Source organism: Mchenga conophoros, linkage group LG11 (assembly GCF_057382185.1).
Source record: "Mchenga conophoros isolate Kocher_MC1m ecotype Shallow Benthic linkage group LG11, M_conophoros_male_GT1.1, whole genome shotgun sequence".
NCBI classification, from domain to species: domain Eukaryota; kingdom Metazoa; phylum Chordata; class Actinopteri; order Cichliformes; family Cichlidae; genus Mchenga; species Mchenga conophoros.
Genome location: NC_140536.1, coordinates 8,525,443 through 8,542,460, shown reverse-complemented (window position 1 = coordinate 8,542,460; position 17,018 = coordinate 8,525,443). Strand labels below are relative to the sequence as shown.

The following is a 17,018-nucleotide window of genomic DNA, read 5'->3' as shown; positions in this document are numbered from 1 at the left end:
ACAGGAACTTCCTGGCTGACGTCAGTCTTTCAGCGTGCCTCTTCTCCCCTCGGTGAATGTCGACTCCAGGGCTCCGGCTCTCGAAGGACCAATTAATGATAGGTTTGTAGCTTGAATCTATCCGCTGGAACGTTGAAGACAATATAATTACACTGCAAAGCAAGACACAAGTAGGCAAGCTTCTTCATGTTTCTCGTGCACGGGAGAGAACCGGACAGGCACCGTTCCTTCGCTTGACCCCAGTTGCTCTCGTCCGTTCTCCCGTACCACTGTCCTTTTATTGAGGTTACATGAATATGCATAGGTTCATTAACATATGACGTCTACATTCACACAAAGAGTACCTTGCCTGTGTGTGTGTGTGTGTGTGGGGGGGGGGGGGGTACTGCTGATCAAAGGGTCATAAAAGCACACAAGCAAACATCCTTGGTCAGGAAGAGGGTAGACCCCCCTCATCCTAGATAACACAGTAAGGAAGTCCAGCAGTTCATTTATCTAAACAAAAGGCTCTTATACTTAAACAGATATACGTGTGTTTACTATACCATAAATCAGCAAAGGAAGATACGATCTCTCCTCTGTAGGGGAGTGAACTCACCCCCTCTTCATGCCACACAGAGTTGTTACAGACCTCTTACACTCAGAAAAATTATGGTTCTTAAATGGTTCTTCAGATGTCTTCATGGTTCTTTAAAGAACCATCATACGTCAAAGAACCTTTTTATTTTGTGGATGGTTCTTCAGCTATTACAAATAGTTCTTTAAAGAACAAAAGGTTCTTTATCAAATCTAAGTTTGATGGTGTAAATGTCATAAATATTTATTCACTATAATGAGGCTGTGAATTATACTGTGTGTTTTCTTTGTGTGCATGTGTGTGCGAAGGGGAAGGGCGGGATACCTGGCAATTACCCTTTAAGAGAAGATGGTAGGAAACTGAATATTCAAATAAAAGTTAGAAATAATTGCAAACAATAGACACAATACACACATTCAAATACTGTACTTTAGTTTTAAATTTTAATAAAGCATTACTATTTTCTACTCCAAGGCATTACTTTTGAGATTATTATATATTTTTGAAAATATAGCATAATGATAATAATAAACTTTACAAACCACCCAGCAGTATGTAAAGTCAAATTATAAAATACAAGTAAATAACAACTGCAGAACAGAATGTCAGTGTAATGGACACAGACTTCGTTTTGACAAAGCACACTGCTTAGGTAAATGATCTGAGTAGTTGTTCATCACTGATCAATTTGTTAATATGTGTTTCGAGCCAAATAAATGACAGGGAGAGAGAGAGAGACGTCAGAACACGTCATACTATAACCTCCCGGGAGCGGACGGAGGGGGTCAGTCGTTGGGATGCGCATGCGCAGACAGAGTGTGCGAGCGGCGGGCCTTGACCTTCGGGAAAAAAAACTCACGGACGGTGACAGCGAAACGGATAACAGTCTTCAGTACCTGCTGGACTTTGAAGCTGTGGATTCTGGGACTGTTAGAAAAGGTAAAACATTTTCATTAAAACCTTATTACTGTTTTGTTTTTGTTACTCGTCATTGTAGCTTGCTGTTAATGTTGTGCTAACAGTAGCGATTAGCTAGATACGTTAGCCGTTGAGGTCAACGCAATTTAGTATCCAACTGTTTTCCTAACAAAACCACTGTTATAATTAAGTGAAGCTGCTCCCAGCTAATTTGAACCTTTGGCTTCTAAAATATGTGGTTCAATTGCGTGCTGCGTACATAACCTAATGTCAGCTAGACCGAAATTAAAATTTAATATATTGTTAAAGTCACTAAAATGGCGCCTGAAGCCTGTTATGACGTGAGCTCTGTGTCTGCTCTAGAAACTCTTGAAATTCTGTAGATCTGAGCCGTACATTAAATACTCACATGAACCTGTACTTTGAATTCTGTATGAGCTGTATAAAATACAGCTATGCATAAGTGTTTTGAATGAATAATTAGATTAGATAACTCTTTATTGTCTAATCGAATTATATAGAAATGAATAGAAATGTGACATGAGAAGGTGTGTCTTTGACTGTTCCTGCATAACTTAGTTTCGGACTAGTTGACAAGTTATGCTCCGGTCATTTGATGTTTCCAAGGTAGATGTTCTTTTGTAATATAGTTAATTTTTTTGTATATTTCATTTATCCACCATCATACATCATACATACAAGCTAAGAAGAGGTCGTTATACTAACAAGAGGTATCAACGCCGGGCCAAAGTTCAGCACATGGTTAAAGTTTGTAATCCAGCCAGGGTGTAAATATCACTCAGCAGCCAGAGCTGAAGCAGGTAGCATCAACACATAAATCTACTCTACCCGGCTTAAATCACAAGAGCACCTCTGACCAAAAAGCTGTAGATTTTTCTTGTTTGCACAAATTAATCCAGATTCACATTAATTGTGTTCACAGCTCCAACAAAATGAGGAAGAGGAGGGGGAGAAACACAATTAGGTTGAATTACAATTGGATGGAAGGCGAGGACAAGGAGAAGGAAGCTTAGGATGAGGAGGAAGAAAAGCAGCAGGAGCATCTTTAGGGATCCCTATGATGTCATTGAGGTTGGTTTCATTAATATGGTCCTCTCACAAAGAACGATGACTTGTTTTAGTTCACCTACTTCCTGTATTAAATAGTGATGTGCAAAATGTTGTGAAAAACCATGGAGCAGGTACGTATAGTGCATCTGCAGGTAAATGAACATCAAATCTCTAAGACAGACTGAAATCTGTATATTTATCACCCTTATGATAAAACCCATGTCAGCCATTGGTTTATGGACTTTGTATTTTGAAGCCTCAACATTTGCTTTCTTGCTGTTGCTATGTTGGGACCATATTAGGATGAGGGATCAGAATCTGGAGTCATGCACACTATTGTTTCATTTAGTGTGTATCCATAAGATTCGTACAGCAGATCCAAGTTGTGCCTTGAAAACAGGAAAGTCGTCTGCATAGAGGAGAACTGTAATAGCAGGCTTGTAAAAAGTGAGGCTTTGTGCTCTCGTTTTACTTCTGTCACCCTGTTTTGATGCAGATTTCACTTGAAATCAGGCAAGAACTGGACTTATTTTTTTATGTGTTCTTGTGAATTGATTGTGTATCGCATATGTTTGATTTGACTTTCTGCAAGACAACAGTTGTCCGCTGGCCAAAAAAGTTTTCCAAATACCTCCACGTGATCTAGCCTGGATTTAGAAAAGAATAGCAAAAAAAATCTGCACCTCCTGCTTCAGATGCAATTTGTGTTTCTGTGTTCAGAGGCAGCGGCGAGAGGGGAGACCTCGGCTCATCCAGCTGGAGAGCCTGACCAGGAGGAGTCGAACATTAACTGAGCTCTTCCAGGGCACCCTGCAGACTCGGCTGTTGGCATCGGCGAGGGATGACGTGAACGCCAAACTGGAGTCCATCACAGGTCAACTGCAGGTATGCGAGTCAGACCTTCTGAGGAGGGTTTCACTTTTCTCTTCTTTATAATTTACTCTTTTCTCTATCTCTTTCAGCTCCTTGTCTCAGAGTGGGAGGGATTTGAAGCACAAAGGGAGGAACTTGTCATTTGGTTGGCTGATATGGATGTGAGGTTGACCAGCTGACAGGAAACACCAGTGAAAAACTGAAACAACTGCAGGTGTGGGCTTGTTTTGATATGACATATACAGGGAGTGCCGAATTATTAGGCAAGTTGTATTTTTGAGGAATAATTTTATTATTGAACAACAACCATGTTCTCAATGAACCCAAAAAACTCATTAATATCAAAGCTGAATGTTTTTGGAAGTAGTTTTTAGTTTGATTTTAGTTTTAGCTATTTTAGGGGGATATCTGTGTGTGCAGGTGACTATTACTGTGCATAATTATTAGGCAACTTAACAAAAAACAAATATACACCCATTTCAATTATTTATTTTTACCAGTGAAACCAATATAACATCTCCACATTCACAAATATACATTTCTGACATTCAAAAACAAAACAAAAACAAATCAGCGACCAATATAGCCACCTTTCTTTGCAAGGACACTCAAAAGCCTGCCATCCATGGATTCTGTCAGTGTTTTGATCTGTTCACCATCAACATTGCGTGCAGCAGCAACCACAGCCTCCCAGACACTGTTCAGAGAGGTGTACTGTACTGTACTGTGTTGTAAATCTCACATTTGATGATGGACCACAGGTTCTCAATGGGGTTCAGATCAGGTGAACAAGGAGGCCATGTCATTAGTTTTTCTTCTTTTATACCCTTTCTTGCCAGCCACGCTGTGGAGTACTTGGACGCGTGTGATGGAGCATTGTCCTGCATGGAAATGATGTTTTTCTTGAAGGATGCAGACTTCTTCCTGTACCACTGCTTGAAGAAGGTGTCTTCCAGAAACTGGCAGTAGGACTGGGAGTTGAGCTTGACTCCATCCTCAACCCGAAAAGGCCCCACAAGCTCATCTTTGATGATACCAGCCCAAACCAGTACTCCACCTCCACCTTGCTGGCGTCTGAGTCGGACTGGAGCTCTCTGCCCTTTACCAATCCAGCCACGGGCCCATCCATCTGGCCCATCAAGACTCACTCTCATTTCATCAGTCCATAAAACCTTAGAAAAATCAGTCTTGAGATATTTCTTGGCCCAGTCTTGACGTTTCAGCTTGTGTGTCTTGTTCAGTGGTGGTCGTCTTTCAGCCTTTCTTACCTTGGCCATGTCTCTGAGTATTGCACCCCTTGTGCTTTTGGGCACTCCAGTGATGTTGCAGCTCTGAAATATGGCCAAACTGGTGGCAAGTGGCATCTTGGCAGCTGCACGCTTGACTTTTCTCAGTTCATGGGCAGTTATTTTGCGCCTTGGTTTTTCCACACGCTTCTTGCGACCCTGTTGACTATTTTGAATGAAACGCTTGATTGTTCGATGATCACGCTTCAGAAGCTTTGCAATTTTGAGACTGCTGCATCCCTCTGCAAGATATCTCACTATTTTTGACTTTTCTGAGCCTGTCAAGTCCTTCTTTTGACCCATTTTGCCAAAGGAAAGGACGTTGCCTAATAATTATGCACACCTGATATAGGGTGTTGATGTCATTAGACCACACCCCTTCTCATTACAGAGATGCACATCACCTAATATGCTTAATTGGTAGTAGGCTTTCGAGCCTATACAGCTTGGAGTAAGACAACATGCATGAAGAGGATGATGTGGACAAAATACTCATTTGCCTAATAATTCTGCACTCCCTGTATTTGATATGAAACATACGTCAGAGACATTATCCTAAACTGGACTAACAAAAGACCATGAGTACAACATGAAACGTACATTACATAGCGTAATGCTAAAGTTCATTGATCATTTTAATCATAAACTTGTTGTTGAAATATTTTTACTGAACATGCAAACATCTGCTGATGAAAATGTGTTGATTTATTGGTCTGTTATGAAGCTATTGCTATTTCTAATGTGTTTTATCACTTTCTGATGTTTTATTAATTAAACAATAAATGTATTGTTGTGTTATCTGTAGCTATAGTATTTATATATATTTATTTATAGTATAGCAAATATATTAAATTATTACTGTTTAAAACACTAATATGTGACATGTATTAGTAGTGATGTTGTGCTGAGGGTTAAAATGCCTTTTTGTCTTTTGGTAACTACAAAATGACAATAAACCATTAATATATGTCTATGCTGTGCTCGTATTTATTTTTACCCTACTCAAATTCAATTTATGATGCATTTTATTTTGAAAGATTTAAAATGGTTTTTTAAAGAACCACTCAAAAAAGGTTCTTTAAAATGGTTCTTTTAAAGAACCATTTGAAGGACCTTTTTAAAAATGGTTCTTTAAAGAACCATTTTTAAAAAGGTTCATTGAAAAACCATTAAAGGTGCCCCAAAGAACCATTTCTTGATGGTTCTTTGGGGCACCTTTAAAGGTTCTTCAATGAACCACTGAAAGAAATGGTTCTTCAAAGAACCATTGTTTGAAAGGTTCTTTGTGGCACCAAAAAAGGTTCTTCTATGGCATCAGTCTAAAGAACCACTTTTGGTTCCAGTTGGCACCTTTTATTTTTCTGAGTGTAGGATGAGACATTCTTTCAATCTACAAATGATTATATACTTCTAAGCATCTATGGTTAAATATTTCTAAGCATAAATGACAATCAACAATACAAACTCTAACAGTTGTCTTGGTGGTTAATTGGTCCCATTCATTTTTTTTTTTTTTTGTTTTGTCTCTGGCTACGATCACACTGCCGGTGAAAGCACATCAAATATGACTTTTTTGACCCTATGCAACTGATATCCGACCATGGTATGACAGTGTGAACAGCACAAATGCGATATTTTCAAATCCGACCCGGTACCTTCGTATGTGGTACTGAATCCGATGCATATCTTCACTTTCACTTTTTTTATTTTTTTATTTTTTTATTGTCACATCACATGTGCAGGTACACTGGTATAGTACATGCGAGTGAAATTCTTGTGTGCGAGCTTCACAAGCAACAGAGTTGTGCAAAATACAATAACATAAACAGGCAAAATATACGAATGGCTAAATCTGAAACTAATAAATATATGTACAATATATAATAGTATATGTAAAAAAAAAAAAAAAAAAGATTCTGGATGTGTCTACTAAATGTTTTTCTACGTGTGTGTGTGTATACACATATTTTACAAATTAAATAGAGTAAACAATAAATAAAATATATAAAAATATACAGAGTGAGACATGTGCAAAACAGTGGCGTTACTGTACAGTATGTAGTGCATAATGTTGAAGTTCCAGTAGTGAAGCTGAGGTGTCTATGACGTGTTCAGCAGTCTGATGGCCTGATGGAAAAAGCTGTCTCTCAGTCTGCTGGTACGGGACCGGATGCTGCAGAACCTCCTTCCTGATGGAAGTAGTCTGAACAGTTTATGGCTGGGGTGACTGGAGTCCTTATTGATCCTCCCCGCTTTCCTCAGGCAGCGCTTCCTGTAGATGTCTTGGAGGGAGGGAAGCTCACCTCCAATTATCCGTTCAGAGCACCGCACTACTCTCTGGAGAGCTTTGCGGTTGTAGGCGGTGCTGTTGCCATACCAGGTGGTGATGCATCCAGTGAGGATGCTCTCAATGGCACAGTGATAGAAGGTCCTGAGGATGCGAAGGCTCATGCCAAATCTTTTCAGTCTCCTGAGAAAGAAGAGGCGCTGCTGCGCCTTCTTCACTGTTTTGTTTATGTGTACTGACCACGTAAGATCCTCAGCCAGATGTACCCCAAGGAACTGGAAGCTGCTCACTCTCTCCACAGCACCGCCGTTGATGGTGATGGGGGTGTGTACTTCTCTGCACCTCCAGAAGTCCACTATCAACTCCTTTGTCTTTGCGACGTTGAGGGTGAGATGGTTGTCTTGACACCAGTGGGTCAGGGCGCTGACCTCCTCCCTGTAAGCCGTCTCATCACCGTTGGTGATAAGACCCACCACTGTAGTGTCGTCCGCAAACTTCACAATGATGTTGGAGTTGTTAGTGGCTGTGCAGTCGTAGGTGTAGAGTGAGTATAGGAGAGGGCTCAGTACACACCCCTGTGGAGCACCAGTGTTCAGTGTGATGGGGGATGAGGTGATGCTGCCCATTCTGACCACTTGGCGTCTGTCAGACAGGAAGCTAAGGATCCAGCTGCAGAGGGAGCTGCTCAGTCCTAGATCCTGCAGTTTCCTGTCCAGCTTCGAGGGAACGATGGTATTGAATGCTGAGCTGTAATCTACAAACAGCATTCTCACATACGTGTCTCTCTTCTCCAGGTGTGACAGGGCAGTGTGTAGTGTCAGGGCTATGGCATCATCAGTGGACCTGTTGTGGCGGTATGCGAACTGTAGAGGGTCCAGTGAGTCGGGTAGTGCAGAGCAGATGAAGTCCCTGACCAGCTTCTCGAAGCATTTGCTCATGATGGGGGTCAGGGCTACAGGTCGCCAGTCGTTCAATGAGGAGATGGTGGAGGATTTGGGTACAGGGACGACGGTGGCCATTTTGAAGCAGGCTGGGACTACAGACAGAGAGAGGGAAAGGTTGAAGATGTGCGTGAACACTCCAGCCAGCTGAGCCGCGCATGACTTGAGGACGCGGCCGGGAATCCCGTCCAGACCTGTAGCTTTGCGTGCGTTCACCTTCCTGAAGCACTTCCGCACATCCTCCTCAGACACAGTGTGCGCACTGATGTCATCCGTGGTGCGCACACTGTCCGGTCTCATGGTGTTCGCTGTGTCGAATCTAGCGTAGGATATGTTTAGATCCTCACACAGAGAGGCCGTGGTCTGCGGTGTGCTGGTTTTCCCTCTAAAGTCTGCGATCGTGTTTAGTCCCTGCCACATACAGTGGGGCAAAAAAGTATTTAGTCAGCCACCGATTGTGCAAGTTCCCCCACCTAAAATGATGACAGAGGTCAGTAATTTGCACCAGAGGTACACTTCAACTGTGAGAGACAGAATGTGAAAAAAAAAATCCATGAATCCACATGGTAGGATTTGTAAAGAATTTATTCATAAATCAGGGTGGAAAATAAGTATTTGGTCAATAACAAAAATACAACTCAATACTTTGTAACATAACCTTTGTTGGCAATAACAGAGGTCAAATGTTTACTATAGGTCTTTACCAGGTTTGCACACACAGTAGCTGGTATTTTGGCCCATTCCTCCATGCAGATCTTCTCGAGAGCAGTGATGTTTTGGGGCTGTCACCGAGCAACACGGACTTTCAACTCCCGCCACAGATTTTCTATGGGGTTGAGGTCTGGAGACTGGCTAGGCCACTCCAGGACTTTCAAATGCTTCTTACGGAGCCACTCCTTTGTTGCCCGGGCGGTGTGTTTTGGATCATTGTCATGTTGGAAGACCCAGCCTCGTTTCATCTTCAAAGTTCTCACTGATGGAAGGAGGTTTTGGCTCAAAATCTCACGATACATGGCCCCATTCATTCTGTCCTTAACACGGATCAGTCGTCCTGTCCCCTTGGCAGAAAAACAGCCCCATAGCATGATGTTTCCACCCCCATGCTTCACAGTAGGTATGGTGTTCTTGGGATGCAACTCAGTATTCGTCTTCCTCCAAACACGACGAGTTGAGTTTATACCAAAAAGTTCTACTTTGGTTTCATCTGACCACATGACATTCTCCCAATCCTCTGCTGTATCATCCATGTGCTCTCTGGCAAACTTCAGACGGGCCTGGACATGCACTGGCTTCAGCAGCGGAACACGTCTGGCACTGCGGGATTTGATTCCCTGCCGTTGTAGTGTGTTACTGATGGTGACCTTTGTTACTTTGGTCCCAGCTCTCTGCAGGTCATTCACCAGGTCCCCCCGTGTGGTTCTGGGATCTTTGCTCACCGTTCTCATGATCATTTTGACCCCACGGGATGAGATCTTGCGTGGAGCCCCAGATCGAGGGAGATTATCAGTGGTCTTGTATGTCTTCCATTTTCTGATGATTGCTCCCACAGTTGATTTTTTTCACACCAAGCTGCTTGCCTATTGTAGATTCACTCTTCCCAGTCTGGTGCAGGTCTACAATACTTTTCCTGGTGTCCTTCGAAAGCTCTTTGGTCTTGGCCATGGCGGAGTTTGGAGTCTGACTGTTTGAGGCTGTGGACAGGTGTCTTTTATACAGATGATGAGTTCAAACAAGTGCCATTCATACAGGTAACGAGTGGGGGACAGAAAAGCTTCTTACAGAAGACGTTACAGGTCTGTGAGAGCCAGAGATTTTCCTTGTTTGAGGTGACCAAATACTTATTTTCCACCCTAATTTACGAATAAATTCTTTACAAATCCTACCATGTGAATTCATGGATTTTTTTTTCACATTCTGTCTCTCACAGTTGAAGTGTACCTCTGGTGCAAATTACTGACCTCTGTCATCATTTTAAGTGGGGGAACTTGCACAATCGGTGGCTGACTAAATACTTTTTTGCCCCACTGTACTCTGAGGGTTGTCAAACTGTTGCTCCACCCTGTCCCTGTACTCACGTTTGGCTGCTTTGATCGTCTTCCGGAGTTGGTAATGTGCGTGTTTGTAGTCCGATGTGTTCGCGGAGGCAAAGGCGGTGTTCCGTGCCGCGCGAACATCTCCGTTAATCCAGGGTTTTTGATTTGGGAAGGATTTAACTGTTCTGGATGGGACGACATCTTCCACGCATTTCCTGATGAATCCGCAGACTGAGTCTGTGTACTCATCAATGTCCCTAGCAGCCACGTGAAACATTTCCCAGTCCGCGTGATCAAAACAGTCCCGCAGCGTAGACTCCGATTGGTCCGTCCAACAGTGCACCGCCCTCCGGGTTGGAGCTTCCTGTTTCATCTTCTGCCTGTAGGCGGGCAGGAGCAGGATGGAGCGGTGATCTGATTGGCCGAATGGGGCGCGGGGGAGGGCTTTGTTCGCATCCCGGAAAGAGGTGTAGCAGTGGTCGAGTAGCCGGTCTCCACGAGTGTTAAAATGGATGTGTTGGTGGAGTTTGGGTGAGACTTTCTTCAGGTTTCCCTTATTAAAGTCTCCGGCTGTGATAAACGCTGCCTCTGGGTGTACAGTTTCCTCACTGCTGATCGCGCTGTACAGTTCCCTGAGTGCTCGGTCAGTGTCGGCTTGTGGGGGAATGTAAACAGCCGTAATAATCACTGCTGTAAATTCCCTCAGTAGCCAGAATGGCCGGCACTTAATCATCAGGTACTCCAGGTCCAGTGAGCAGAAGGATTTGACCGGGTGCACGTTCGCATAATCACACCAGCTGTTGTTGATCATGAAACATACACCACCACCTCTGCTTTTCCCAGTAAGATCCTGTGACCTGTCCGTGTGGTGCACAGAGAACCCCGGTAGTTGTATTGCGGAGTCCGGTACCTTGTCCGATAGCCAGGTTTCTGTGAGGCAGATCACGCAGCAGTCCCGCATCTCTCGCTGGAATGAGATCCGTGCCCGAAACTCGCACAGCTTGTTCTCCAGAGACTGCACATTAGCCAGTAATAAACTGGGTAACGGTGGTCTGTTAGTGCGCCGTCTCAGTCGAACCAGAACGCCAGATCTTCTCCCTCTGCGTCGGCGTTTGCGGCCTCCAGGGCCAGAGAACAAAGGCGTCTCAGGTGAGATGAATGGGGGGTCTGCGAACGGAGGGTCCGTGTTGCAAAACTTGAACTCCGGAAAGTTATAAGAAAGTCCGTCTTTTATGTCCAGTAAGGTTTGTCGGTCGTACACAAGGAGACATGTGCTAGTCGTGAAAAAATAAAGGAAAAGTAAAATTAAGCACAGAAAACAGCCGTTGCTTGGGGGAGCTCGCGACGAGGCTGCCATACTCGGCGCCATCTTAGAGAGGTCCAATCTGATGTTTTAGAAAGCGACTCCTGTTTGAATGGTCATGTCGCATTAAATCCGTCTTTTACGTCACTGACACAAGACAGACACCAATTATCAGCGCCGGCTGAAGACACCGTGACCGCTTCCTGGCCATTCATTGTGGATGTTAGTGAAACTTTTGGGAAGACAGTATTGGAGAAACGTGAACATTTTATTTGCAGGCCCTACTGTATAATCTGCAGATTCTGACAGAAATCTATCCTTTGAAGCACTGCACCTCTCTAAAACAGCAATAAGGATAATTATTAGGCCATATGTAAATAACAAAATTACTTTACAACTTAAAGCTAAATTAGGAAACGTAAAGTCCGAAACAAGTCTTTATATTAAGGGCCATCAGTCAAACAATACTGTTTGGACTGGGTCTAAACAGAACGCGTTGTGTGTGACGTCTTCTTTTGCGAAGGTGGGCCGCTTTGAGGGTTCACACAAGAGCGCGTTTGCTGTCACAAGCAGACAAAAAAAATCGGATTTGATCAAAAAATCGGAATTCAGCATTGAGACCAGCAGTGTGAATGTAGCCTTTGTTTCCCTGAAGGTAAGAACTGCTCCGTGGGATTTGATAAACTGGAAATTTAAAGGTTGCATGTAAATCCTCATGTTTTTAAATCAGATATCGGGCCTGTAATTTTTTTAAAAAAATTTTAACTAGCACTTTGGTCAACCTGTGTTGTTTTAAATGTGCTTATCAATAAATTGATTAATTGACATTATGTTTTTTATCTTGTAAAATTTGCTGCAAAATACTGAATTTACTCTACAGGTAATGCAGGATAAACAGGTAGGACTGCCACGATTAGTCGACTAGTCACGATTACATCGACTATCAAAATCATCGACGACTAATTTAAAAGTCGATGTGTCGTTTGAAGCTTTGTAAGATCCTGAAAGACTATACACCAGTTTTTGAATTGTGTCGATAGGCCACGTAAAACCAGAGTTATGATAAAAAATACACACAATGTTTTTTTTTTTTGTTTGTTTGGGTTTTTTGAACAAAACAGTGGTGTTTATAGCGGGAAGAACGGCAAAAACGACGTTTTCTACGGCCCGCGCTACCAAACACTCTTCACTTGTGAGTAAAAAAAAACAAAACAAAAAAACACCCCTTCCCTATTGGTGTTAGAATTTACCATGTCAGCCAATCAAAAAAAAAATGATATGGCAACATGCGGCACTTGGTTGTTTAGGGAGAAGGGGTAGTTTTAGGAGTGACACCCGCGACGGAAAGTGGGCGAGCAAAAGAAAGAGAGCGTGCGTTTTCATATGTGAGACATTAGTGACGTTTAGCGTGTTTAGAGGCTAGAGTTAATGTGTAGTGTAGTTATTGTTTTGTATTGTGTGTCAGTTATACTGCTGAATGTCACATTTGCTCCAAAAAAGCCATCAAAAGCAGATTCCAGTGTAAACGCTGTTCCCACATGGAAAACCGGACTGATACACCTCCTGTTGTCAGACCTGCAGGGTTTAGGCCTGTGCTGTTCTCTTCTGTCTTATACCGAACACAAACTATTTTTTTGGACTGGCACAAATAATTTGTGTGCCTTCTTATTTGATGCAGAACACCTGATTGTTCTGTAAATAGATTTAAATGGTTATATAAAAAACGCCTGAGGCCTTGCCTGCATTTTTAGGTAAATAGTACCATATAACTTTGTTTGCAAAACTTGTGCATGAACCCGAAGTTCCCAAATTGATATAAAAATTGTTAGTTTTCAAAAAAAGTGTCCTCCTGAATGGGATTATAAGATAACAAGCAGTGCTGTGTGTTTGGCAGATGGCAGGTCATGACGGACAGTTCAACTCTCGTGCCACTTTTTGTTATAAATGTATTCATAAGTGTGCTACATTACTACACATGATGGCGCCGAGTATGGCAGCCTCGTCGCGAGCTCCCCCAAGCAATGGCTTTCTTCTGTGTTTAATTTTACTTTTCCTTTATTTTTTCACGAGCAGCACTTGTCTCCTTGTGTACGACCGACAAACCTTACTGGACATAAAAGACGGTCTTTCTTGTAACTTTCCGGAGTTCAAGTTTTGCAACACGGACGCTCCGTTCGCAGACCCCCCATTCATCTCACCTGAGACGCCTTTGTTCTCTGGCCCTGGAGGCCGCAAACGCCGACGCAGAGGGAGAAGATCTGGCGTTCTGGTTCGACTGAGACGGCGCACTTACAGACCACCGTTACCCAGTTTATTACTGGCTAATATGCAGTCTCTGGAGAACAAGCTGTGCGAGCTTCGGGCACGGATCTCATTCCAGCGAGAGATGCGGGACTGCTGCGTGATCTGCCTCACAGAAACCTGGCTATCGGACAAAGTACCGGACTCCGCAATACAACTGCCGGGGTTCTCTGTGCACCGCGCGGACAGGTCACAGGATCTTACTGGGAAAAGCAGAGGCGGTGGTGTGTGTTTCATGATCAACAACAGCTGGTGTGATTATGCGAACGTGCACCCGGTCAAATCCTTCTGCTCACCGGACCTGGAGTACCTGATGATTAAGTGCCGGCCATTCTGGCTACCGAGGGAATTTACAGCAGTGATTATTACGGCTGTTTACATTCCCCCACAAGCCGACACTGACCGTGCACTCAGGGAACTGTACAGCGCGATCAGCAGCGAGGAAACCGCACACCCAGAGGCAGCGTTTATCACAGCCGGAGACTTTAATAAGGGAAACCTGAAGAAAGTCTCACCAAAACTCCATCAACACATCCTTTTCAACACACGTGGAAACCGGCAACTCGACCACTGTTACACCTCTTTCCGGGATGCGTACAAAGCCCTCCCCCGCGCCCCATTCGGCCAATCAGATCACTGCTCCATCCTGCTCCTGCCCGCCTACAGGCAGAAGCTGAAACAGGAAGCTCCAACCCGGAGGGCGGTGCACTGTTGGACGGACCAATCGGAGTCTGCGCTGCGGGACTGTTTTGATCACGCGGACTGGGAAATGTTTCACGTGGCCGCCAGAGACATTGATGAATACACAGACTCAGTCTGTGGATTTATCAGGAAATGCGTGGAAGATGTCGTCCCATCCAGAACAGTCAAATCCTTCCCAAATCAAAAACCCTGGATTAACGGAGATGTTCGCGCGGCACGGAACACCGCCTTTGCCTCCGCGAACACATCGGACTACAAACACGCACATTACCAACTCCGGAAGACGATCAAAGCAGCCAAACGTGAGTACAGGGACAGGGTGGAACAACAGTTTGACAACCCTCGGAGTATGTGGCAGGGACTAAACACGATCACAGACTTTAGAGGGAAAACCAGCACACCGCAGACCACGGCCTCTCTGTGTGAGGATCTAAATGTATTCTACGCTAGATTCGACACAGCGAACACCATGAGACCGGACAGTGTGCGCACCGCGGATGACGTCAGTGCGCACATTGTGTCTGAGGAGGATGTGCGGAAGTGCTTCAGGAAGGTGAACGCACGCAAAGCTACTGGTCCGGACGGGATTCCCGGCCGCGTCCTCAGGTCATGCGCGGCTCAGCTGGCTGGAGTGTTCACGCACATCTTCAACCTTTCCCTCTCTCTGTCTGTAGTCCCAGCCTGCTTCAAAATGGCCACCATCGTCCCTGTACCCAAATCCTCCACCATCTCCTCATTGAACGACTGGCGACCTGTAGCCCTGACCCCCATCGTAAGCAAATGCTTCGAGAAGCTGGTCAGGGACTTCATCTGCTCTGCACTACCCGACTCACTGGACCCTCTACAGTTTGCATACCGCCACAACAGGTCCACTGATGATGCCATAGCCCTGACACTACACACTGCCCTGTCACACCTGGAGAAGAGAGACACGTATGTGAGGATGCTGTTTGTAGATTACAGCTCAGCATTCAATACCATCGTTCCCTCGAAGCTGGACAGGAAACTGCAGGATCTAGGACTGAGCAGCTCCCTCTGCAGCTGGATCCTTAGCTTCCTGTCTGACAGACGCCAGGTGGTCAGACTGGGCAGCATCACCTCATCCCCCATCACACTGAACACTGGTGCTCCACAGGGGTGTGTACTGAGCCCTCTCCTGTACTCACTCTACACCTACGACTGCACAGCCACTAACAGCTCCAACATCATTGTGAAGTTTGCGGACGACACTACAGTGGTGGGTCTTATCACCAACGGTGATGAGACGGCTTACAGGGAGGAGGTCAGCGCCCTGACCCACTGGTGTCAAGACAACCATCTCACCCTCAACGTCGCAAAGACAAAGGAGTTGATAGTGGACTTCCGGAGGTGCAGAGAAGTACACACCCCCATCACCATCAACGGCGCTGCTGTGGAGAGAGTGAGCAGCTTCCGGTTCCTTGGCGTACACCTGGCTGAGGATCTTACGTGGTCAGTACACACAAACAAAACAGTGAAGAAGGCCCAGCAGCGCCTCTTCTTTCTCAGGAGACTGAAAAGATTCGGCATGAGCCCCCGCATCCTCAGGACCTTCTATCACTGTGCCATTGAGAGCATCCTCACTGGATGCATCACCACCTGGTATGGCAACAGCACCGCCTACAACTGCAAAGCTCTCCAGCGAGTAGTGCGGTGCTCTGAACGGATAATTGGAGGTGAGCTTCCCTCCCTCCAAGACATCTACAGGAAGCGGTGCCTGAGGAAAGCGGGGAGGATCATCAAGGACTCCAGTCACCCCAGCCATAAACTGTTCAGACTGCTTCCATCAGGAAGGAGGTTCTGCAGCATCCGGTCCCGTACCAGCAGACTGAGAGACAGCTTTTTCCATCAGGCCATCAGACTGCTGAACACGTCATAGACACCTCAGCTTCACTACTGGAACTTCAACATTATGCACTCCACACTGTATATAAATGCCACTTGTTTTGCACATATTCAACTCTGTATATTTTATATATTTTATTATTATTATTATTATTATTATTATTATTTTATTTTATTTTTTTACTATTTAATTTGTAAAAATGTGTATACACACACACACACACACACACACACACGTAGGAAAATATTTAGTATACACATCCAGAAATGCATACACTATTATATATTGTACATATATTTATTAGTTTCAGGTTGGCCATTCTTGTATTTTGCTCGTTTGTGTTGTTGTGTTTGCACATCTCTGTTGCTTGTGGGGCTCGCACACAAGAATTTCACTCGCATGTGCTGTGCCAGTGTGCCTGCACATGTGATGTGACAATAAAAAGTGATTTGATTTGATTTGATTTGATTTACATTGGTTTTGCATCAAAATTACTTAAAAAAAAACCCTGACAAAACCATGAGCAATTATCTGGAATAACTAATTTTAACATCTTATTTCTTAAGGCTGTATTTTTAGCAACAACACTTAATGTGTTTTTAAAACAAAATGGTAGGTTTATAAATGAGACTGAGTCTTATTTGATTTCTGTGTTTTAGGTCTCAAACATAGTCCAGCATTGACGAACCATCAGTTTGGAAGGGTTACCGATATTTGTTCGCGACGACGAGACCAAACTCTTCTTAACATGTCTGGTGAGTATGCAAATCTTCTCAATCTTCAGTTTTGGTTTACGGTGTAACCCACATACAATGAGGGTACCACTTTAAGGACTGATATGAGGAGAGATGGACAGCCTGCC

At 44.2% G+C, this 17,018-nt stretch overlaps 1 protein-coding gene across 1 annotated transcript; it reads left to right on the top strand.

Annotated features, from left to right (window-relative positions):
- Nucleotides 1-1,042: 1,042 nt before the first annotated feature.
- LOC146563562 (uncharacterized) lies at nucleotides 1,043-4,309 on the top strand. Its single transcript, XM_085290256.1, has 4 exons — nucleotides 1,043-1,516; nucleotides 2,439-2,587; nucleotides 3,287-3,451; nucleotides 3,529-4,309. The coding sequence occupies exons 2-4, from the start codon at nucleotides 2,531-2,533 to the stop codon at nucleotides 3,616-3,618; spliced, it is 312 nt and encodes a 103-aa protein (XP_085146382.1). The 5' UTR covers nucleotides 1,043-1,516; nucleotides 2,439-2,530; the 3' UTR covers nucleotides 3,619-4,309.
- Nucleotides 4,310-17,018: the final 12,709 nt, after the last annotated feature.